Source organism: Periplaneta americana, chromosome 6 (genome assembly GCF_040183065.1).
Source record: "Periplaneta americana isolate PAMFEO1 chromosome 6, P.americana_PAMFEO1_priV1, whole genome shotgun sequence".
Lineage (NCBI taxonomy): Eukaryota > Metazoa > Arthropoda > Insecta > Blattodea > Blattidae > Periplaneta > Periplaneta americana.
The window spans coordinates 9,386,901-9,411,651 of NC_091122.1; the positions used below are offsets into that span (position 1 = coordinate 9,386,901).

General features: G+C 34.7%; 1 protein-coding gene across 4 annotated transcripts in view; it reads right to left on the reverse strand.

Moving 5' to 3' along the window:
- The window catches only part of LOC138700979 (leucine-rich repeat flightless-interacting protein 2), a 238,267-nt gene that overhangs the window by 21,706 nt on the left and 191,810 nt on the right, over nt 1-24,751 (reverse strand). For 3 of the 4 annotated variants that reach the window (XM_069827436.1, XM_069827433.1, XM_069827434.1), the window contains exons 5-10: nt 19,913-20,059; nt 15,155-15,271; nt 12,202-12,364; nt 9,258-9,425; nt 7,121-7,200; nt 4,423-4,527 (exon numbers count right to left, since the gene is read on the reverse strand). In XM_069827436.1, coding sequence (XP_069683537.1) covers nt 4,423-4,527; nt 7,121-7,200; nt 9,258-9,425; nt 12,202-12,364; nt 15,155-15,271; nt 19,913-20,059 — 780 coding nt within the window. Of the gene's footprint in view, nt 1-3,715; nt 3,807-4,422; nt 4,528-7,120; nt 7,201-9,257; nt 9,426-12,201; nt 12,365-15,154; nt 15,272-19,912; nt 20,060-24,751 lie in introns of all 4 variants that reach the window. The other variant, XM_069827435.1, reaches the window with a different exon arrangement.

Sequence of the window (24,751 nt, forward strand, 5' to 3'; positions counted from 1 at the left end):
TTTATCCCTCTGCCATATTTCATTAGCGTGAACGGTTTTCATGTAAATTTAATTTAAAAACCACTAATTTGAAACCAGTGACCAATGCAACCACTTTGCAACATTGTAGTCAGAAAGAGAGATGGGAGGTAGTTCACCAGACAGACAGAACTGAGTTCGTTGACCTCTTACATCTGTATTACAAGAAGAAAGAGCAGTGTGTTAGCAGACTGCTGAAACTTCCAACTCAATTTTCTAATTAACCATGCATTTAATCACAAAACATAATATACGTTTTTTATTAATTTAAGTATACACTATCGTTCTTTTCAATCTGCAGGATTATTTTACTTCCACCCTGTATAATCTCGGATTTTCAGTGTTAATTATTAATATGGTTTAACGATCCTTGCACATTGCTGTGGATTAATTTTGCTAATGCAACTTTGTTGCTTTTCATGATGCCATAATCAAAACTGAAGCTGAGGATGTAACTGCGACTATGTCTTCCATATTATTATCAAGGTCAATAGAAAAAATGAACTCCAGAAAAAAAAAAGAAATTTATTCAAACATTAATTAAGTAACTTTTGGTATCTTTAGAAAAAGCTAGTTCTTATTCTACAACAAAATTCTCAGACTCTCTTCTAAATTTTATGAAAATGTTATTTATTAGATATCTCAGTGCCTGGGTTATTCATCCACAAGATAAGATATCTATGGAATGTATATTGCTGAGATCTCCTCTAGAGAGAGAAAAAATTTGGAGAGACAATCCTTGATTTTTCTTCAAATGTAGTGGACTTGACTTGGATGGAGATCATTTATTTGATGAAATTTCTTGCTTCAGAAATGTGTGACTTCAGAGAAAATAGCATAGCACAATGAAGCAAATGCTACGCTTTGCTCAAAATTGAGTTAAAGTGTTTAAATTTCTCTGAGAAAATGATTCCTGGCGCACAACTCTAGAAGTTAACTGAACCGTGTCTCTTCCTGGAAGTAATGCTTCAGTGGAAAGAGTTTTTATTCAATGAACTTGTGCACATTCCAAAAATCCACGAGTTTAGAAACAGTTCGAGTCATGCTTGCTACCTTAACTAACTTCAACATGATCTGTCACACACACATAGTGAAATCTCGGTAAGATGATCTTCAAGGGACCGCATAAAAATATCGTATTAAATGGGACCACATATTAGCGAGAGTGGGTCTTGAACCCAAGCCCAAGCACAGGCTCAGATCTTGAGTCCAACTATAATAATCTGAGTTGTACTGATAGCTGAAGTAACAGTTACTAAGTTTATACGAGGATCATTTCATGAATAATGCACATGTTGACAGAATTGTGAAGTTTATAAGCAAACACCAACAAAAATTGCAACGTCAGTTGCAATTGAAGGACTGAAGAAGAAACACGTGTGTTCGTTTCTTCCATAGCATACTCTGTGTTTAGGTAATGAGAGCTAGAAATGGAGCCTACACATGTCTCGAGTATTGTGATGATTGAAGATTAAAGATCGAATCTTTATGTGGAAAAACCTCACAGAAATTCACAGCAGAGCGGAGTTTGTGGTGAGCTTACAGTGGACCGGAGTACAGTTTCTTGTTGGGTTACTCGTTTTCGTGTCAGCTTAGATGATGATGCAAGATCAAGAAGGCTGATCAAGAAGGCTGTGAAACTTGTGGTGGATGCTCTTCAAGACGATCGTCGAGCGACGTGTGAGAACTTTCAGAAGCTACAGGGATTTCACCAAATTCAGTATTCTGTATTTTGACAAAGAATTTTAAGAAGAGAAAAATTTCTGTGTGATGGGTCCCTCACTGCTTGACTACAGAACAGAAGCAGAAATGCCTGGACATTGCAAACTTGCTGACAGAACTATCGCGAAAACAAGTAGCCCAACAAGAAACTGTATTACGGTTCACTGTAAGTCCACCACAAACTCCACTAAAAGCACTGTGGAAGTGTGGATTTCTGGAGGGGGGGGGGAGAGTGGTTTAACACACAAAGATTCGATCTTTGGTCTTCGTCACAGTACCCAAGACACGTGTAGGCTCCATTTCTAGCTCTCGTTACCTAAATACAAGAGTATGTTATGGACGAGACGAATACATGTGCTTCTTCCTCAATCCTTCAACTGCAACCGATGTAACTTTCATTGGTGTTGCATCATCCACTTCACAGTTCTGCAAACCTGTGCATTATTTACATTTATAAGCAGAACATAAAATAACGTATTGAGGGACATAAATAATTATTAACTCACATTTAGGATGGAATTCATAGTCGTCACTTATAAAATGAGTGAACCCTTAAGTAATAAGTGTTTGCTTATAATAAGGGAACCCTTAAGTCAGTTCCGAATTCATAGACAACACTTATTTTCACGCAATGAGTGCCCACTTACAGCTGGCGGACATGACGTCATAACAAAAGCTGACTCTCATTGAACTAATCGAAAGCAGCTCTACATGTGGAGTTGCTATAACAACGAGATATCAATATCATTGTACTGAATAAGTTATATACAGCAATAGTTTCATGATATGTTAAATTCTAGTTGCATGTTAGTTATAGCTATAATCAGATATCCTACTAATTGAAACACATGTTCTGTAGTAGTGAATTTCTTAAATAAATAAATTAAGCCTATTGGGCCTACAATATAATAGTGTATATTGAATTTATTAACATAGTGTTATATTTACTCTGTAATTTGCCAATTACAGATACATTTTACATTTTTGGCTATGATATCTATACTTAACTCTTTTTAATTTATTTGGTATTTTTCATTTATATCTATATCTGTGTCTTTTATTTAGGTAGTATCTATTTGTTTTTTTTTTTTGTTTTTTTCATTTTTAATTTCTAATTTGTAATTACACTTGTATCTTGCATTTGTATCTGTTTATCTCCTTTTTCATGTTATATGCAATTCTATGTTTTTTTAAACAAATATCTGAACTGTCTATTGTAACTGGGGCTTTGCCCTGTTATAGACATAAATAAATAAATTAAAAAATAACGATCAATTTGGCTGAAAATAAGTATGCCGAAAGGAGAGAATTTTTCTGAAGAAGAACGACTTCCAGAACTTGTTTTAAGGCATAAAGACATCGTAGAAAACAGGCAATTGTCTATTAAAGGCACTAAAGTATCAACAACTGTGGTCTTGCGAAAATGATATCGCTTCTTAAATTCCAGTTCACTATACATTTCCAGAGGATTCTCCATGTCTCTAATATACCTTTTTGGGACACGTATATTTTCCTTATTTCGTTCAACAAACTCCACAAAATCCTCAAAATCATTCTCAGTATCCATTTTGAAAATGAGTGGTCACTTAAGGGTACAGATCAGCTCACTTAAGTAATCACTTAAGTAATCACTCATTATGTGAATGAGGGACAACTATGAATTAGAAATGAGTATAAGTAACCACTTAAGGGTTCACTCATTTATAAGTGACGACTATGAATTCCGCCCTTAAAGTACAAGAACATGTTAGTTAATATTAGCTTCAATTTATCAAAACTTCAAATAGTGCACAAACTGCAGAAAAGCTCAGAAGTTGTATTTAATACAAGGGCAAGCATACAACAACACCGTGCCAGTTTAGTAAGAATTATAACACAAAGGATCAATATGAAACAACATGTGAGTTTGTAAGTTATTACTGGAAATGAAATTTGACTTAATACACAAAGGTTATGCACACGCAGTGAAACGGACCATAAAGAGATTGTTTCAACCGATCACACGACTGCTGTAGAGCTTCTCTAGATGCCTCCGCTACCGCCAACCGCTCCGTTAGCATTTTCACCTATCAGAAATACACACAGCAAGAGGAGTAGAGTACAGAAGATACAGAAGTGGAAAGAGAAAACACTAAAATAATAATCTACTGGCAAACCCTACAGCAAAGTGCCTTATCGTAACAAAGGCAGCAGCTATGTCTTCAAATACCAACAGCACAATAGAACCTGTACTGCAAAGGATATCACACAAAAATGTAAAATTACTTGCACTTTAATAAATCATTTTACTTTTTTCAGATATTAAATACTACAGAAAATTTCCATTGGAAATCTTCTACAGAGCAAAGAAGTATGCTTGGGGTCATTGTCCTGCATGGTCTACGATACAACTTAAATTTAATATACATAACGAAACAAGTAATTGCTTCACATTTTAATGTTCTTAACATTAATAACAGAATTCATGAACCACTAATGTCAGTAGCAGGTATTTATATCTTTAACAAATATCTCTTTCATATAAATTTCCATAATCTAATTTTTTTCGTAATGAATTCGTACAGGCAGCAGAAGGTTCTATTGTGCTGTAAGGCATTCTGATGTTAAAAGCCTAAAAAAACTAATTAACCAGCTATTCAATTTGAATCTACGAAGCTATAAGAACTACTGCAAACTGCTTACCTCTCTTTGTAATTTTCTCTTCTCTACTTTAAGCTCATCTTCAACTTTTTCTGCAGTCTCTGACGCAGACTTATACCTTATAACTTGACTTTCTAAGCGCGCAACCTGAACAAACAGAAGATGATCATGTGAACATGGTACTTAACTTAATTATAGACATACAATACTCCTACGTCTTTGATGTAATTCAAATAATGTAATTCTCTTAGATGATTTTTACTGATAATAATAAATACTATTTCTTTATGCTAAATTTTTCTTTTTTTAACAAAAGGAAAGAATTTCTTTTCTTTGTTTGGGAATAAATGTAATTTGGTATGATATACTATTAAAGTTGTTAAGGCTGATATAAAAAAAAAGTAACAACATAACAATGTATTATAACAAGAAATAATTCTTTCTTTGTCCTATTGGTGTATCAGTTATTGTTAACTAATTACACTACATGTAGAGAAATATCTCAAGAAGATCTGGCTGTGCTTGACATCTCTTAAGGAAGAGAAATAATTAATAAAATGTTTACCAACATTTTAGTTTTACCGGCTACTTACTAATAACCATAACTTACAGCACTGAAATTAATAATATACCATTTTCAAATTTAGTATCAGTATAATAAGTAAGCACATGCTACTTTCTCTTTTTTTCTTGTTACTTATCACTGTCATTATTTCAAACCTTTGTTCGTGTACACATTGTATGTTTTAAGAGAATGGTCATTGGTGAAGTTCTAAGCTGCATTAGATATAAAAAGAAAGTATGCAATCAAGATTATGGGCAATACATATTGTGATATGCATAATCATAACTAGACTTGTAATGTTGGGGACCGATAGGCTGCGTTACAGTGGTTTCAAGTTTACTATCTGTTCACCAGTCAGTACTGTAGCATGCGTAAACAGAGTATCTGCTGAATGATAATGCCAAAGATTAAAGGTTCTCAAGCACATTTTTGCAGCGGAATTTGGTGAGGCACTGAAGATGTGAGTTGTTGCGCATTGTATTTATACGGATCCTGAAGGAAAGGAGGAAACTCAAACTCACGAATAATTCTATGATAATTCTTCTGCACATAACGAAAGATACGTAAAAATATATCTTTGTAATGCTATGTAGCGTATATTTACTTTTAGAGCTCTCCAGATTTGTTTAATGTTTACCTTGTTATTCCCATAACCGATCACAGAACAAAGTCAATGTCCTCGTACTAGCTCACATCCCCAGCCTATGTACCATGCAGTCAACTTGTATAATCGGTCCCCAAAATTACAAGCCTAATCATAACTAATGAGAAATTCATTTTATATATATAATCACATATTCATGCATGAGCTCTCTCTCCCCAAGCACACACACAGTTATCATTACATTTGCATTTTATTATGAGTATGCAAGATGATAATAAAATGCAAGAAAGATGTAGAAAATCTGAAATTCACAAAGAAACAGTTAATAAGCTCATGTCAAAATCTCTCTGAAATTGTGAATTGGGGAGCCAGGAGATGGAGGCAGCCATTATAAGCCAGATGATATAATAATAATAATAATAATAATAATAATAATAATAATAGTGATGATAATAATAATGATGATGATAATAATAATAATAATAATGTGATGATAATAATAATAGTGATGATAATAATAATAGTGATGATAATAATAATAATAATAATAATAATAATAATAGTGATGATAATAATGTACTTATTTTTTTATTTATTTAGAATATTAACGTGCAAAACAACAGCACAAGGCCAATTACAGATAATAATAATAATAATAATAATAATAATAGTGATGATAATAATAATAATAATAATAATAATAATAGTGATGATGATGATAATAATAATAATAGTGATAATAATAATAATAATAATGTGATAATAATAATAATAATAATAACAGTACTAGTAATGATGATGATAATAATAGTGATAATAATAATGTACTTATTTTTTTATTTAGAATATTAACGTGCAAAACAACAGCACAAGGCCAATTACAGATAATAATAATAATAATAATAGTGATGATGATGATAATAATAATAATAATAGTACTAGTGATGATGATGATAATAATAATAATAATAATAATAAGTGATGATGATAATACTGGTAATAATAATAGTGATAATAATAATGATGATGATGATAATAATAATAATAATAATAATAATAATAATAATAATAATAATAATAATGTGATAACAATAATAATAATAATAATAATAATAATAATAGTGATGATAATGATAATGATAATAATAATAGTGATAATAGTAATAATAATGATAATAATAACAATAATAATAATAATAATAGTGATATTAATAGTACTAGTGATGATAATAATAATGATAATAATAGATGATGATAATACCGGTAATAATAGTAATAATAATAATAGTGATAATAACAATAATAACAATAATAATAATAATAATAATAATAATAATAATAATAATAGTGATGATGATGATGATAATAATAATAATAATACTAGTGATAATAATAATAATAATAAGTGATCATGATGATGATGATGAGGATTATGATAATAATAATAATAATAATAATAATAATAATAATAATATAATATAATATGATGATGATAATGATAATATTTAATACCTAGCTGATGTCCCTATGATATACACAGAATGACAAGATTATCATAAAGCTCAACTTACATTGGCCTGCAATGTTGAAACATCTTGCTCAGCTTTCTGAAGTTTGAATTTGTAGTCTCCTAGTTGCTTGTTAGCTTCCCCTGTAGAAAATTCAACAAACGTATATGTTTCAAGGTACTGCTTGAAGAGTGTTGTGCTACATATTATAATAGGTTTTAGGAAACCCAATATAAAAAAAAAATTCTAGCATTGCAGAGAGGTTTCAAAATATTTGTGACATACAATACTTTTACATATTAGTAATACATCATATTGTATTCACGGCCAAAGCAGTAAAGACATTACTAATTCTCATCTTACGTAGGTACTCTTCAAAGGCCACTTCTTGTGCTTCTGTCTGTTAATATTATAAGTTTACAATCTTTCATTTACTATTTACTGCACATGTAAACATTAACCCAGATAAGCCCAACAATTTTTTGTGATAAAAATACAGTAGCACATTAGTTACTCTCAAAAATCGGTTAAATGATGTTGAAATAAACTGAAACAAGGAACGTATACTTTCTAAAGCTAACAAATACTACCAACATTATCGCACAACTTATAAAATGTCCCTAACACCAACAATGACATAATATCCGAAGGCACTGCAACTGTCCTTAAAAAAGGACGGTGGGAAAATCTGGGTTAATTAAAAACCGAAGCAGATTGATGTTCAATGGTTGAGACAGTATATTATGTCTCTTCCTCTTTGCTAAAGTATATTCAAATTAGTGGCATCTGCCTGTAGAGCAGCGGTGACCAAAGCGGGTGTCATGATTACATCGTGTAATCACAGACATTCAAACGGGTACGAGGAGTTTCCTGTACATTGCTGTGTTTTTCATTCACGTACTGAAGGCAAGCAGTGGCGGTATCATGTCGCTCTACAAACTCTGTCTCTACAAGCAGTAAGAGGTGGTTTCGTAAAGAATGAGAAGGAGAACTTTGTTATTCTGTCGGACAAAATTTAATATGTTTACTTTGCTCAACGGTTCAATTAGGAGTATATACAAACATTAATTACCACGCTGAATAATGTATTAGTATTATTATTATTATTATTATTACTGACCACTAAATATGTTTTTCTATAATTCTTCTGTACGTGCATGAATAGAAGGATAAAATTATTAGGTTTTATCTCAATTTTGATCTCCTTAATCTTTAGATGAGGGTAACTATTTATTAGTTATTCATTTAATAATAATACTGTAGAAAAACTCATTCAATATTATGTGCCAACGAACTGTTAAACGCCAGGAATTGACATGTCTTAAATCATAGCCAGGAAGAGAAAGATGAGATAAATAAATGTAAGGAAGTCAGCTACCTGACGGGGTTTGAAATATCTCGTGCTCTAAAGCCTTTTACTAGAACAGAATTTCTCAAAAGGGTAATGATTAAAATAGCTTAAATAACTTGTCCATAAGACATTTTTAATTTCGAAAAACTACGAATTTCTCGACCAAGTATCGAGGGAAGAATTTATAAAATTCCTGATTATATTCAAGAGAAAGATTAAAAAAGAAGCAAGAAAAATCGTATATTATTCACTGGCTCTTGATGACAGCAGTGACATTACTGATACAGCAAAGCTTGAGATTTTTATCAGCGGGATTGATCAAGATTAGTACAGGAACCACCACTGGTTGTAGTTTTCATGCCAACTACCTTTCCTCCGTCTGCTTACTTCACAGCTATCTGTCGCATGTAATCACTGCAGCTCGAGTTTTGGTCACCGCTCCTGTAGAGATACAGCTTCTCGATTAATAACCATCTTATATGATATCTTAAGATTAATTTCACCTTCATTTAATGTCTAATGCATGAGCAAGAACCTGATATTACACTAGTAACAGTAAAAAATGGCAACACTTCACAGTAAAATTTGAAAGGAAAGATTGAGCAAGTACATATTTTTTTTTATTATTTTATTCCATCGAATTACAAGAATCACCAAGACCAGAGACTCATATTTCACTCTCCTACTTATCTGACAAAATTGAGGAAGAGGACCTGTCTTCCCTTTAGCTCAAAAGCTTTGTGCCATGTCGCATTTTTAGCTCGAAGTGTGGTCACACCCTGGATAGTGTTAGTGGAAGATGGTGGTCAACTTAAGCTCGAGCAGTGTCAGCCAAGGCAGCATACTAACTCTGGATATCCACGAGGTCTGTGTCCGGTCCGTTGAGGCTGATGCCGCCGGAAGCTCGTTGTCTGTCGGACTTGTGCCTACTCCGCTCCTCTTCTAGTTCCAGTTTCAGGTGTCGAACCTGGTCCTGCAGTTCATTCTTTTCTTCTGCAAACTTCCGTAGTCTGACATCTGCAAGTGAATTCGCATTTAGTTTTTCATTACATATTTACATGTGCATGTATATTTTTTTTTTGTGCATTGGAGGTAATTTGAGCTCTCTCTGCTCAGCACAAAAGAATTTGTATTTAAAATTCTTAACAACATTATTAAATACTGAAAACCAAGAACATCAATGACTTCACTGTTAAATCCAGAACATCAGGGGTGTACGCAAGGGGTGGGGGGGTTACCGGATTTGAACCCTTCCCTTGCACTTAAAAAAAAATTAGGCTACATATTTAGATTTGAATATCTCTTTATCCACAATCGTTTTCCTTTCTCTAATTTTTCATTGACAGAATAACAAAATCTACATCGACATAAGGTATAGTCCTTCTACCCCTCCTTCAGTGTCAAAACGAGGACAGCAATGGGAAAGTAAGCTTTCAATAGTAAAAAAGGAACATCTTCTGCGGACCTCTGGAAAAAGAACTAAGGGGGAGATTAGTGAAGTGCTTTGTGTGGAGTTTGGCATTGTATGGGAAAGAAACATGGACATTACGACGAAGTGAAGAGAAGCGACTAGAAGCATTTGAAATGTGGATATGGAGAAGAATGGAGTGTGTGAAATGGACAGACAGAATAAGAAATGAAGCTCTGTTGGAAAGAGTGAGTGAAAAAAGAATAATACTAGAAGAGAAAAAGGAAATGGCTGAGAAGAAATTGCCTACTACAGGATGCATTGAAAGGAATGGTGAATGGGAGAAAGTTCGGGACAGAAGAAGATATCTAATAATAGACAACATTAAGATATATGGATAATATGCAGAGTTTAAGAAGAAGGTGGAAAATAGGGAAGATTGAAGAATGTGAAGTTTGTGGTGAAAGATCTGTCCTTGGTCAGAAAACTATGAATGAAAAATGAATGAATATTACGAATTTTAATTAAAATATCGACCCTCCATCAATGAAATAAGTTCGAACTGTGTTTTCTCCCTAAAAAAGGTGGAAAATGTGTTCTCCACATCATTATTTTCGGCTTACTAAAGCCTTCCCACCTGTGAAGTTACTTTCATTCCTAAACACGAATTTTCCCTATAAAAATAACCATTTAAAAGCGAGTTTTCAATTTAAAAAAAAGTGTTTTCTCCTTTGTTTGTTTTGAATCAGATTATGTTTTCTCTCTTAACACAATCAAGGAATTGTTCTTCTTAGCTGTGATTGGTTTGTTGGTCTGCCACGTTTTGATCGTCATTTATCATGTGATTGTTGTTAATGCTACATTTCCTTGCATGAATTCTGAACTAACTTTGTTACTCAGTCTCATCACCTCTCACATAATATAATAAGTAAGGAGCGGATTTCTGTGTAATTAAATATTATCTTTGCGTGTGATAAAACACAATTAACAAAGTTAAAAATTCCGAACATGAAGTTTCAAGTTTAAAACCTGAATTTTATTTCACATAAAAACATATTTTCACAAAAATATTATGTAAATACATATTTTCAGGAAATCTATTATAAACACATAAAACTTGGAGTTTTTTTACTTAAATAATTTTTTTACATGAACTTTTAAACATTTTAAAACTAAATCAATTATGTCACTCAGAAGTACGTTATCTTTTTAAGAATTCTTGGTTGCTTCGTGTTTCTAAGCGCTGTGTGGTGTATCCGTGATCCATTTTTGTAATAGTATCACCTCAAGTTCTGAGAACTGCTAGGCAGCATATCAGTGTTATTATTAGAGAATAAATTAACATAGACAAGGAGGAGAGATCTTGCAACACATACGATGAAAGAGTAATGGAACAGAGAAAAATTCTCTCCGGCGCCGGGATTTGAACCCGGGTTTTCAGCTCTACGTGCTGATGCTTTATTCACTAAGCCACACCGGATACCCACCCCGGCGTCGGACAGAATCGTCTCAGTTTAAGTTCCAACTCTTGGGTTCCCTCTAGTGGCCGCCCTCTGCACTACGTCATAGATGTCCATGAACGTAGGACTGAAGTCCACACATGTGCTGAGGTGCACTCGTTATGAGTGACTAGTTGGCCGGGATCCGACGGAATAAGCGCCGTCTTAAATCACAAAGTGATTTACGCATATCATATATATTATTTTAATGTATCGAAGTACATATGATATTTCCATGCAGATATTCTGCGTCATCATACGATGAAAGAGTCACTCATAACGAGTGCACCTCAGCACATGTGTGGACTTCAGTCCTACGTTCATGGACATCTATGACGTAGTGCAGAGGGCAGCCACTAGAGGGAACCCAAGAGTTGGAACTTAAACTGAGACGATTCTGTCCGACGCCGGGGTGGGTATCCGGTGTGGCTTAGTGAATAAAGCATCAGCACGTAGAGCTGAAAACCCAGGTTCAAATCCCGGCGCCGGAGAGAATTTTTCTCCGTACCATTACTCTTTCATTGTATGATGACGCAGAATATCTGCATGGAAATATCATATGTACTTCGGTACATTAAAATAATAATAAAAAAAAAATATATATTGCAACACATAATTAGGAATGTTTATTGTTGCTGAAGATGATTTCATTCCACGCTTTGTTTGTGAAACACAACAGATAAGAGCTCGGGTATGAACATTATTTAATTTAAACAAATCTCTCGCCTCTTTCCAAGCTAAGCAAGGTATTTTGTCATATTTAAAAAAATATTTTTTTTTTTTATTTTTTAGCAAATATTTTCATACTCATTAGCACATAAAAAATAAATATATTTAAATTTTTTAGCACAAAAATCCGCTCCCTAATAATAAGATCCTCAATTACCTAAGGAGCCTTCTCCAGCAGACTGAAGTAGTTCTGCTGACTCGATTGACACCAGAGCTCTTCTTGGCGTTCGCTTTGGCGTATTGCTAGTGCCATCCTCCCCGCTGTTGCTTTCCTCCTCACTGGAAACTTGGTCATCTCCCACTATCATTAGGCCTTGTTCCTGTTAGACACAGAAATAAAACACGTTTATTTCCCTCCTACAATGAAACCATGGAAACGATGTACAAGTAAATGAGGAGCCTGGTATCAATACGCCATTTTTATCTAAATTTAGTTGAGGATCAGTTCTCGTAATATTTTTCGAGCTCTTTCCAAATCTGTGCTTCGTTTACTTCATAAAAAAACATTAACATGCTTTTGCGAACGTTCAAGTATGTTGTTATTTTCATAATTGGAATTATCAAAATTTGTCTATATAAACCTTTTGATTACCCAAAAAAATTAATTTTTCAGGAATTTGGTGTATCAAATCTAGAACAAATTTATAAACAAACACTGCTGATTTACTTCCATAAAAATCACAACAAATTTAAATTTGATCCTCACGAATACCATATGAGACAAAACTACAGTTTCTTTCTAAATACTCCCAAATGCCACACAACTGCTGGATTAAAACGCAGCATGAATTTTGGACCCAAAATATATAATGCATTAATTAGAGCTTACCCTAAGCTAAGTACACTTAACGCACATAGATTTAAGGAACAAATCAGATTAATTATTTAATTGTTTAAGCTAATTGAGTTAAAAATGGAGACTCTAATATTCATGTATTTTGTATTTTCTATTTGTATGCAGACCCTATTATTTATTACATGCTGTATGTATTTTACCACTTATTAATGTTATTGTGTTCAATGAACTCTCTTAATTTTGTGATATATTTTGTATAATTGATCTGAACTGTGCCCGAGCACGAGCTTCTGCTCTTTCGGGCTGCAATGCCTAATGTAGCTCAAGTGTAAAGTATTAAATAAAATAAATAAAATAAATAAATAAATAGATAAATAAATAAATAGATACATAAATAAATAAATAAATAAATAAAAATAAACAATATATTATTAAAAAGACAATGCTTGAAATGTTTTTAAAATTATAAACATCATATAAATTCTTATCCTTTATTTTTTGTCACTTTAACAATGTCGTATTCTTAACTTAATATGTTTATGTGTATATATAAACGTTTTTTTTGTTTGTTTTTTCCTTATTTTTAAATTTTATGTGTAATTACAGTTAACAGTTTAATGACAAAAAAAATTACCTCCATGCATAGTTTGTTTCAAATGCGGAAATGATCATTTCAGCCAATCAGATTGCTGGAAATTGCTTAAAACTGTCATGGCAACCAGTTAATGTTTACATTCTGACGAGTTTGCATGTTTTAATAATTACATTCCATTTCATTTCGAAATTTTATTGAAATATAAGAATTTTGGGGCATCTTCAGTTCAGTATGGAGTGTAATACATTGGGGAGTATGGTTGAACTGACTAGAAAACGTCAATTTAATCCTGAACAATGGAAACGTGCTACGGAAAAACTACTGAAAATGAATATTCACCAATTAAAATAGGAGTCAAAGTAAAGCCAGAGAAACCTTTCAGATTTTCAGACATTACTAAGTAAACACTTCGGAAGTGAGTGGAAGGAAAACCCCCGTCTTCAGTGGTATACTATTGTAATCCAGAATTTAATAAAAATGTAGACACTCATAATGAATGTTATTGTTCTGGAGACCCTTTAAATGAATTGTAGTAAAATAAGAACTAAAAAATGAAAGTGATATTATTATAATTTAATTTGTCTAAGTTTTCCAGTTAAATATTAGTTTTGGAATAAAATTATAACTTCCATAGGAGTTTCTCATCATCATCCTGATTCTAGGTTGTGCATTTAAAAAATGGACATTTGCATCTTTGTTTCAAAAACGGACAAAAGTCAATCTTATTTTCAAAAGCGGACAATGTAATTTTTAAGTATGTTTTAAACTAATATTTTTAAGTGAAGACCAGAATTATTTTGTTAATGAAGTTAACAATATGACAAAAGCTACAAAAATCTTTATACCTTATACTAGAAGTTAACATAATAAAACAAAAGCATGGTTCTACTGACAACAATGAAAATGGCTCTTGTCCGTCTTTGATACCATGCTCCTCAAATACGGATAGGATGGCAATACAATACCAACAATAATTATTGAAAGATCAATATTACTGAAAGCAATGGCATACAGCAGGTGTCCCAACAGATGATTTTTTTAAAATACAAGACACCTCGTAACAGAAAGTTTACTTTAAATGTCATAGCAATAGTTTCTTTTATAGTCACGACGCTGTTATTCCCGGCATGACTCCTCCTCTTTGCTTACGTCTTAGGAAGTGAAGGCTCTATAAAGTCTAGGTAGGTAGTATCGTTCGCCATTTTTGTTCTTTCGTTCCCGAGCTACCATATGAGGAATCTATTTGCCTCACCGTTAAACATTATCATGTCGTAGCTCCTATGATAATAAATCAAACGCACTGTAATTCAGCAAATAATTGAGCGGCAAATAACGTCTTCGTGTGCTTTCTGCGAACGCCAACGAAAGAGCCAAAATGGCGGGCGGTTAAATTAAGTATTTATCGAGCCTTAAGAAATGAATAACGTCTTCATAAGCGAATCACAAGACGCACACGTTTAAATGTAGCCGACTTGCAACGTGATTGGCTGCCGGAAATTAGAGCGACGGGACTATAGCAAAATCCCTTCTACGCTGAAAATAAAATATGTACACGTGAAAGTACATGAAGTACAAAGACTCAAAAGACTCAATCATTGAAGAAATACGCAATTATTTGAAAGACAACATCAGCAATGGACAAACATAGACTGCAAATTACATCTACATAGAAGTGTACGTATTAATTTCACTATAAACTTAAGTTTATAAGAAAGTCACCTGTATGAGACGATCTCGTTCTTCAAGCTGGGCTTTGTAGAGTTCGAGATCTTCTTTCAGCTTCACTGTTGCTCGTTTCAATTGGTCGAATTCCCTACATTTATCTCTATGCTCTCGCTGAAAAGAAAATTTGAAACCTTATCACTTGGCTGCTATATAAATAGCAACACTTATTTCATACTTAAAATTTAAGTGATCAACTGTTAATTATGTTACGTAAAATTACTGGCAACATTCATAAATAATTAATAGATTTTCTTCTCTTTAAGTGGAAATACTTTTTCTATTAATAATCCACAGTTAATTCCCGATTTACCACGAAAATCGTCTTTAGCTGCATTTAGATTGGCAACAGCCCATGATTGTTTGGCCAAACACCTGCATAGAATTGGAATATATCAGTCCCCTAACTGTCCATTGTGCAACTCAAACCAAGAAATGGATTCGGAACACCTCAAAATCTGTGCTTCAGTGGCCGACCATGATAATATCACAGTCTAGTATATACAGCCACGAAGCTCAATACGTAGTAAATATGCATACATAGATAGTTGCTCACCACTAGGATCGCTAATATCGCATCATTACAGACAATGCGAAATAGTACCAGCACAGTCTATTGTTTCTAGCACCCTCAAAACTCAAGCTTCGTGACTGTATATAGTCCTCTGGATAATATCTTTCAAAAATATTGGAGTGCAAGAGGTCAAATGACTTTATTGTCAAATGCCTGGCATTAGAAAACAACAACAACTTTTTCTATTACTATTCCACTTCAGGCCATGTATGGTGGGTCCCTATCACCACGGCATGGCGCATCCTCAGGTTGCGGATAGAGGAGACGGCCTCCAGATATGGAGGGTAGCTGCGAATATATTGAATAAGCTGTCGTGGACAGCCGATAAGGGGTGGTCCTCCAGCTTGGGGGTTGGGCGAAGGGCTAACAACCCATCACCGTAAAAAACAGCTTGTTACGAATCCCTACAATAAGCCTCAGAATAGGACTGATTTCTGGCACGACCACAGCTTGTCTATGCAGATGACGTGAATATGTTAGGAGAAAATCCACAAACGATTAGGGAAAACACGGAAATTTTACTTGAAGCAAGTAAAGCGATCGGTTTGGAAGTAAATCCCGAAAAGAGAAAGTATATGATTATGTCTCGTGACCAGAATATTGTACGAAATGGAAATATAAAAATTGGAGATTTATCCTTCGAAGGGGTGGAAAAATTCAAAAATCTTGGAGCAACAGTAACAAATATAAATGACACTCGGGAGGAAATTAAACGCAGAATAAATATGAGAAATGCGTGTTATTATTCGGTTGAGAAGCTCTTATCATCCAGTCTGCTGTCCAAAAATCTGAAAGTTCGAATTTATAAAACAGTTATATTACCGGTTCTTCTGTATGGTTGTGAAACTTGGACTCTCACTCAGAGAGGAACATAGGTTAAGGGTGTTTGAGAATAAGGTGCTTAGGAAAATATTTCGGGCTAAGCGGGATGAAGTTACAGGAGAATGGAGAAAGTTACACAACACAGAACTGCACGCATTGTATTCTTCACCTGACATAATTAGGAACTTAAAATCCAGACGTTTGAGATGGGCAGGGCATGTAGCACGTATGGGCGAATCCAGAAATGCATATAGTGTTAGTTGGGAGACCGGAGGGAAAAAGACCTTTAGGGAAGCCGAGACGTAGATGGGAGGATAATATTAAAATGGATTTGAGGGAGGTGGGGTGTGATGATAGAGACTGGATTAATCTTGCACAGGATAGGGACCGATGGCGGGCTTATGTGAGGGCGGCAATGAACCTTCAGGTTCCTTAAAAGCCATTTGTAAGTAAGTAAGTAAGTAAGTAACTCCACTTCAGGAATTAGACATTATTGTGGTTGTTTACCTAAAACCAGTAAGAAAATTTTCTGTTAGACAACCTGTTCAAAATCTCATGTGAAATTAATTTGCTTTGGTTCTTTGAGCTGGTGCACTACATGCTTGTTTCTGAAGGTGCCATAGTGAAGGGTTCCTATGATGAAGTTCTGTAGTGGGTCCCACTTGGGATTTAGGAAGAATGACTGCAAAAGTAGCAACAAGTTTTCTTACTCCATCACGATAATACTCCTTGCCACAGATCTTGTGCCCAGTTACTTTCTTTAATCGTTTTCTAACTCAGGAATAACATAAGAGAGACAGAATTTCAGGCTCTAGTTAGACAAACTGAATGTGACAACACGGTTAAAGAAGTACAGCAAGAAGAATCCTTTTACCGTTTCGAAAAGTGGCAGAAAGGATGAGGTACATGTGTTTGTGCTCAAGAAAACACTTTAAAGTGTGACTAACTTGATCTGCATATAAACACATTTTGTTTTTGTATTGAACTGTTACATGAATTTGTTTCGTCACACCTCATATGCTTATGTAAAAGGAATGTTCAACTGTAATGAAATAGAAGTAATACGAAGAAAATCTGTTTTTAATAATAAACTACACACGTCTGTTTTCCTCTTTTAAAACCACTTCCTAGTTTGATATGGTCATATCTGAAAAATTCTGAAGCTTATCAAATCATGTTAGTCTACAAGATCTGATTCTCCTATGTATTTTTCCGCCAGCAGCACTGCTACTTACAGACCTGTTACTAAATCTACGTATTACTCTGTGAAGAGATTTATTAAATCTACATACTTAGACTTCAACAAACAAAATTTGATAACACAATCTCAAGGGAAAAAACGGAACTCTCTGCATCATAATCCACAGTTAATTCCCGATTTACCACGAAAATCGTCTGTAGCTGCATTTAGATTGGCAACAGGCCATGACTGTTTGGCCAAACACCTGCATAGAATTGGAATATATCAGTCCCCTAACTGCCCATTGTGCAACTCAAACCAAGAAATGGATTCGGAACACCTCAAAATCTGTGCTTCAGTGGCTGACCATGATAATATCTTTGAAAAATATTGGAGTGCAAGAGGTCAAATGACTTTATTGTCAAACGCCTGGCACAAGAAGACAACAAAAACATGAACATTTTTCCGCCACAACTCATGACAAACACGATCTGCACAGGAAAAAGTAGACCAGAAAGTAGCACCAACACTGATAACGAGAGTCTCATTACTCAAAGCCAACAGTTATTTGCGAGTACCCTTTCCTGGCTACACATGAATCATGACTAGACATTCAATGCATATTTTTTATACAAATTAACGTTTTGAAAATCTAAAAGGAAGTATATATAAAACATGAGAAATGAAACAATCTAATGGCACTTCATTTCGTGACTTGCGAGTCAACCCCTTAATACACAAGCAGGGAGGAGGGATAAGGCATGACCCCCCTCCTCTTAGCTATCACGTATTCATTCAACGTTTGCAGTGGCGGCTCCTGCGTATTTCTTAAGAGGAGGAAAGAAGGTAACAGGACGAAATGATACCTTCTTGAATGAAACTTGCTACAAATTAGTCAACATGCATACATGTAAGACCAGGTAGTGTTGGGGTTGGCCTTCCCTTCTGTTTAGCAATAATCTGTTCTTGTAAACCGAGTTTCCTAAACTGTCCAAAATATATTATGTTTTCACTTCCATCCATTGTTGAATAATTGCGGAAATTAACAATTACAAGGAAATTCACCTCGCAGCATTTTTTCGAGCACACTACAGCATCACACGTGTTGGAAGAGACTATAGCTACTAACACGTAATCGCAACCGCGGAAATGGGATTGGGAAATAATCTGAGGAAAGCGAGAACACTGCACCCACCCACGTGGTCTGTGTTGCCACATGTACATTTTACAAGTTCAGTATCACATGCTTTTGAAGAATATCAGTTCTTGTAAAGTCATACTACCATTATTGTTCAAAGTAGCCGGTGGCCGATCAATTTTTTATGTTAAAAATAAAGTAGTTTGGAGTACCTACTTTCAATTTCAAATATATTTCTACAAAACTGGCAACTTGGCTGTTGCCCTGTCTAGTACACAATGAATGGAAGTGAATTTCAGGGGCCAGAAAGATCTATGATACTAACGTAGAACTACTTCCTCTTTGTTTTATATAAACCCGACTTTAACTTTCAAATATGCTTGAAAGTTTGAAACCATGAATAGTAGCCTATATAAAGTGCAATGAATAAAATTTTTGATTTATAATTTAAAAAAAAAGTTTATATGATGTCTTTCATAGCTTTGCGTTAAAACTGTTTTTATTGTGCCTCCTCCTAGATTTGTTATAGTCTGGTTGAATTCAGCACCGTTAGATGGCAGCGGTAGCGAGCTTGCTGCACCACCAGTCGGTTTCTATTTCCTGCCCATGCGCTGATTCAGAGGAGGATCTCCTCCCTATCCGTTCATTTACTCACTTTAAAACTCTGCTTCTTTCTCTGGCCGCTAGCGCGCTGTTGTCTATGTGTGTTAACTGCAGTAGAGGAGGAAAGGATTGACTTTCCTCCACACAAACAATCTCACATCTTTCTAGCAGCACTTGAGCGCACATCGTTTAAAACTCGATCAACTGAGGTTTTCTTATAGCTGTGAACTTAAAAATTATTGAATCTTCTTTGAATTTCAAGGCACCTATTTTATTTGGTATTTACTTTCAAAAGAAGAAAATGTGAGGAGGACGTTCCTCCCTTCCCTCCCCCAAGGAACCGCCACTGATCCCCCTCCAACAAACTATGGCTGAGCATTAGCAATCAGAAACCAATTAACCAACCAGCCATGACACGAGATAATCTAGCATACGCACTTGTAGTTGTGAATGTGATTCCTCCAGGTCTTCCAGCCGATCCTTGAGGAGCTCCACCTGGTACGTGAGTGATGACTTCTCGTTGTCCAGTTGGGCAGTCTGTATCATCGCCTTGCGGAACTTCTCCTCCACTTCCTTCAGCTCTTGCTGCAAGAGAAACAAAACTAATCGGATGAACATCTTTAAACTTAAGTGCTGCAAACACTGTGACTGATATTAAATCAGACATTCATAAAATGATGGTCTCAGAGACATGGGCAGCTGCTCCTTACGAGCTAATGAGCTCTAGCTCATTAATTATTTTTATTTAACTCAGTAACACTCACTTAAGTAGCCATGTTGAATTGAACTAGCGCCAAAAAGAAGTCCTTTCACTTCCCATGTACAGTAGCGTGCAAATTAATCCGAACACGACATATTTTTACATTTTCTGTCATTGTTGGCCTCACAGCTGCTCATACCGCTTTAATTGACATATGTAGTACGTGTAATTCCATTGTTGAAGGTCTGTCGTTATTATTTTTTTATAATATGTGACATTTTGCTTGTCGTTTTGTACTTATAAGCATTTCAGTTGTGTTGAAGACTTAATACTGCAATCCTGTGTACATTCTGTCGTCTTCACAAATGGATACAACTCCACGAAAACGGTCTAAAATTATAACATTAGCAGAGCATTCTTCTATGACACAGAGGCAAATTGCTGCAGAATGTCACATCGGTTTGGCTACTGTTAATTCGATCATAAAACGATACAGGGAGACTGGATCCATCACACCCCAGAAAAAAGGAAACTGTGGCCGGAAAAGGAAGACTTCACCTGCAGATGATCGTTTAATTGTCAGGAAAAGTAAATTAAATCCTAGACTAACTGCTGTCGACTTAACCCGCGAGTTAATGGCTACCACTGGGGCGAATATTCACGTCACAACAGTGCGGCGTAGGCTTTTGGAAGCTGGACGAAGGGCTCGTAAGCCTATTAAGAAGCAACTGCTAACCCCTGTTATGTGCAAAAAACGCTTAATGTGGGCAAAATTACATCAACACTGGACAGTGAATGACTGGAAGAATGTACTTTTTTCCGATAAGTCTCATTTCGAGGTCCACGGGCACCGTGTTTCTTATGTACGGAAAGGATCCGAAAAAGTAACAGCAGCTCATCTCCAACAAGCACCCAAATACCCCCCTAAAGTAATGTTTTGGGGTTGTTTTACACATGAAAGGCCTGGAGCATTAATACCTATCAAGGGAATGATGAATTCTGACAAATATATTCAATTATTGGAAACCAGAATCGTACCCCAGCTGCAAAAATCATTTCCAGATGGCAGAGGTGTGTTCCAACAAGACCTGGCACCATGCCATACGTCTCGAAAAACTACAGAATTCTTCAACAAGAAGAATATTCAGGTACTCCCCTGGCCAGGAAACTCACCCGACATCAACCCCATTGAGAACTTGTGGTCAATTTGCAAAAGAAGAATGCAAAAAATGGATTGTTCTACAAAGGAGAAGATGATTTCTGCCCTCATTGGTGTATGGTTTCGCGATAAAGAAATGAAGAATATTTGTGGGAAATTAGTGGAATCCATGCCAAATCGTCTCAGAGCTGTTATTAGGAACAAGGGAGGGCACATAGATTACTGAGGTATGTCTTAGATCCTTTTTTATCCCGTTTGAGTGTTTTTGCATAAGTAATTACGTTGTTTGGATTACTTTGCACGCTACGGTATTAATATTCATTTTGTATCTCTCACTGAAGTGAGGAATACATGGATTGTAAATAGACTTCTTTTCATCATTAATGTTATTGGCTTGTTGATCATCCTTCTCCAAACGGACAGTGGGGTCAATATTTAATATATAATATATAATATTTTAATGGGCACGATTTATCAGGTTGTAGGCGTATCACTGAGATAAGAATTTTTCTTTCTTAAGTAAATAAGAGTGATAACTGACTGATAAAAAATTAAATACATTACTAAAATATAAAACTTTTAGGTAGTATGCAAGTGGTATGAATATTTATTAAATGCATACACATTTCAAAGACTACAAATTCTATTAATAAACTATTTTCTTTATTATATAAATTGTAATATGTCCTATTATTATTATTATTATTATTATTATTATTATTATTATGCCAAATTAAAATTAAAATTTAAGTTACAATACATCAATATTCTGTCGCAGTCAAAACCGTCGCCAAATCATAGCCATAATCATCATACATCTCCAGGTGTTAGACCTCAATCTCTGCTCATCTCTTGAGTCACAAACATTTCTTAAGTTAAGTGTCTTAACACAACATATTTAATTTTTTGCGATATTAATTTTGATCAAAATAGAGAGTTAAAAACAAATGAAAAAAAAAATTACGAGATTTGAGAAAACCCCAATCATCGAGTGAAATACCTATACTAAAAATGAAGTAATAAGATACAATGTACATTCTTTAATAGTGTAATATATTTTATTTGATATTCATGTACAGATAAAAGGTAAAAGGTAAAGATATCCCTGTAACATGCCATGAAGGCACTTGGGGGGCATGGAGGTAGAGCCCCATACTATCCATGACCTCGGCACTAGAACGAAGTGGTGTGGTCGGCACCACGCTCTGACCGCCTTTTACCCCCGGGAAAGACCCGGTACTCAATTTTGTAGGAGGCTGAGTGAACGTCGGGGCCGTTCTGAAAGTTTGGCAACGAGAAAAAATCCTGTCAGCACCTGGGATCGAACCCTGAACCTTCCAGTCCGTAGTCAGCTGCTCTACCAACTGAGCTACACGGCCGCATTCATTTACAGATACGAAATTAAAATTTGATGGGACTCCACCTGTATGTAGGCAACAATCTCACACAACTGTCCACAACACAAGTAGCATATATACAGGGGCTCTTGTTTACTGCACATGCACAGTGTGTGTCAGCGGAACTTATACAATAAGGGAGCTTCAAATTTCATTTCCGTATCTGTACATATTTAAAAAAAAAAAAACAAACACGCACGCACGCACACACAATATTTTCATGACTGTTGTGTGGAAAACATCGGCACACATTAAACAGAAAATAGAGCGAAGCGGACTGGAAAATCACTTACACGTTTCCATGGTGCCATGAGTGATGTCATCACACTCCAAGAAAACAAGACAATTTTGTCCATAGAGGGTTCTGCTTAGAAGTTTCAGGTTAAAAGTGGCTGACTCCAGATGGCTTAACAGTCTGTGTTTTAAGTTTTATAAATCACGGACAAGAAACTGTTGTTTTAATTTTAATATCACCACCATTTCCACCGCCATCACCACTTCAACGATAGGACTTCTTAGTTTCATTCCGTCCTCATCTTGTAAGGGTTTTCAACAACACCAGCAGCAGGGTTCCCTCAGACACAAGGCAACAACTGGGCAAAAGAGAGGGGACACACATCCTCCCCCTATAGAAGGGAGAGATCAATTTACACCTTCCTGCAGGGAACAGAACACAGGCTCCTCGGATTTCCAGTTCAATACACTACTTTTATCCATTTACACATAAATGTGCTCAGAAGAAAAGTTCAAATTAAAAAGCAAGAAAACAAAAGACACTAGACACTAATTTTCTTAGAACGAAGCACTTGTGGAAAGAAATGACGCAGGTTTTACAAGCCCTGAGCATGAATTCAAGTACTATCTCAGAGCCTTACAGTGGAAGTTTGCCAACTGATCAAAGAGTCCATTTCATGTGCCATCTGCTTTTGTTTATAGCAGGGCTGAATGAACAGACCCAAGCCATCACTCTCGAGTCTGGAGTCAGAGGTAACAAGTCAGTCCTATCTTGGTTCTGGACGAGAAGGTAATTCTTTATTTAACAATCTCTCGTGATATCCTCTTTTCTATTACTATTATTTGTTTCATATATGAGAAGTATGGGGGAGGGGGGGGGTAGGCGAACCTGGCAATCCACATGGAGTTCATTCTGATACATTATAGAAAATAGTTTTACTTTAATGCTATAAAAAGTATTAAGATTACAGACAAAGAAATTAATTAAACTTATGTAAATCTTGCCTGCAGATGAGATTTAAATCTGCAACGAAACTGCTCAAACTTGGGTGTTCATATCAAATACCTAGTTGATTCATATTTTATGAGGGTTGGGTCTGTATGCAATATTTTGAAATAAATTGAAAAAGTTCATAACCTAACTATAAGTTACCATATGGGACTCAGATTTTCGGTCTCAGCTGTAGGGAGAGGTGAGAGGGGAATATGATAGTGGAGAGTAGTGGGGGGATCTCCAGTAAGGAGTTAAGAATGTAAAATTTTGCACTTTTTGGGACATCCAAAAGTCCATATGTAACCCCTCACTCAGGAAAGTAGTTTTAAGTCGAAAAATAAATAACTAAACAAATAAACAAACAAATGAAGGAATAAATGAATAAATAAATGAAGAAATGAATAAAAAATAAACAAATAAATGCATGAATAACTAAATAAATAAATGTAGAAATAAATACATAAATGAATAAAAAATAAACAAATAAATGCATGAATAACTAAATATAATAAAAAATAAATAAATACATAAATGAATAAAAAATAAACAAATAAATGCATGAATAACTAAATAAAATAAATAAATAAAATACATGAATAAATAAATACATAAATGAATAAAAATTAAACAAATAAATACACGAATAACTAAATAAAATAAATAAATAAAATAAAGAATAAATAAAATTGAAGTTGAGTGCCCATATTCCTATCTTCAAGAAAATCGTTCTGTTTTATAGTACTGTTTCAGCCATCTTCTGTTTGACCTACTGTAAACCCCAATTTATCATTTT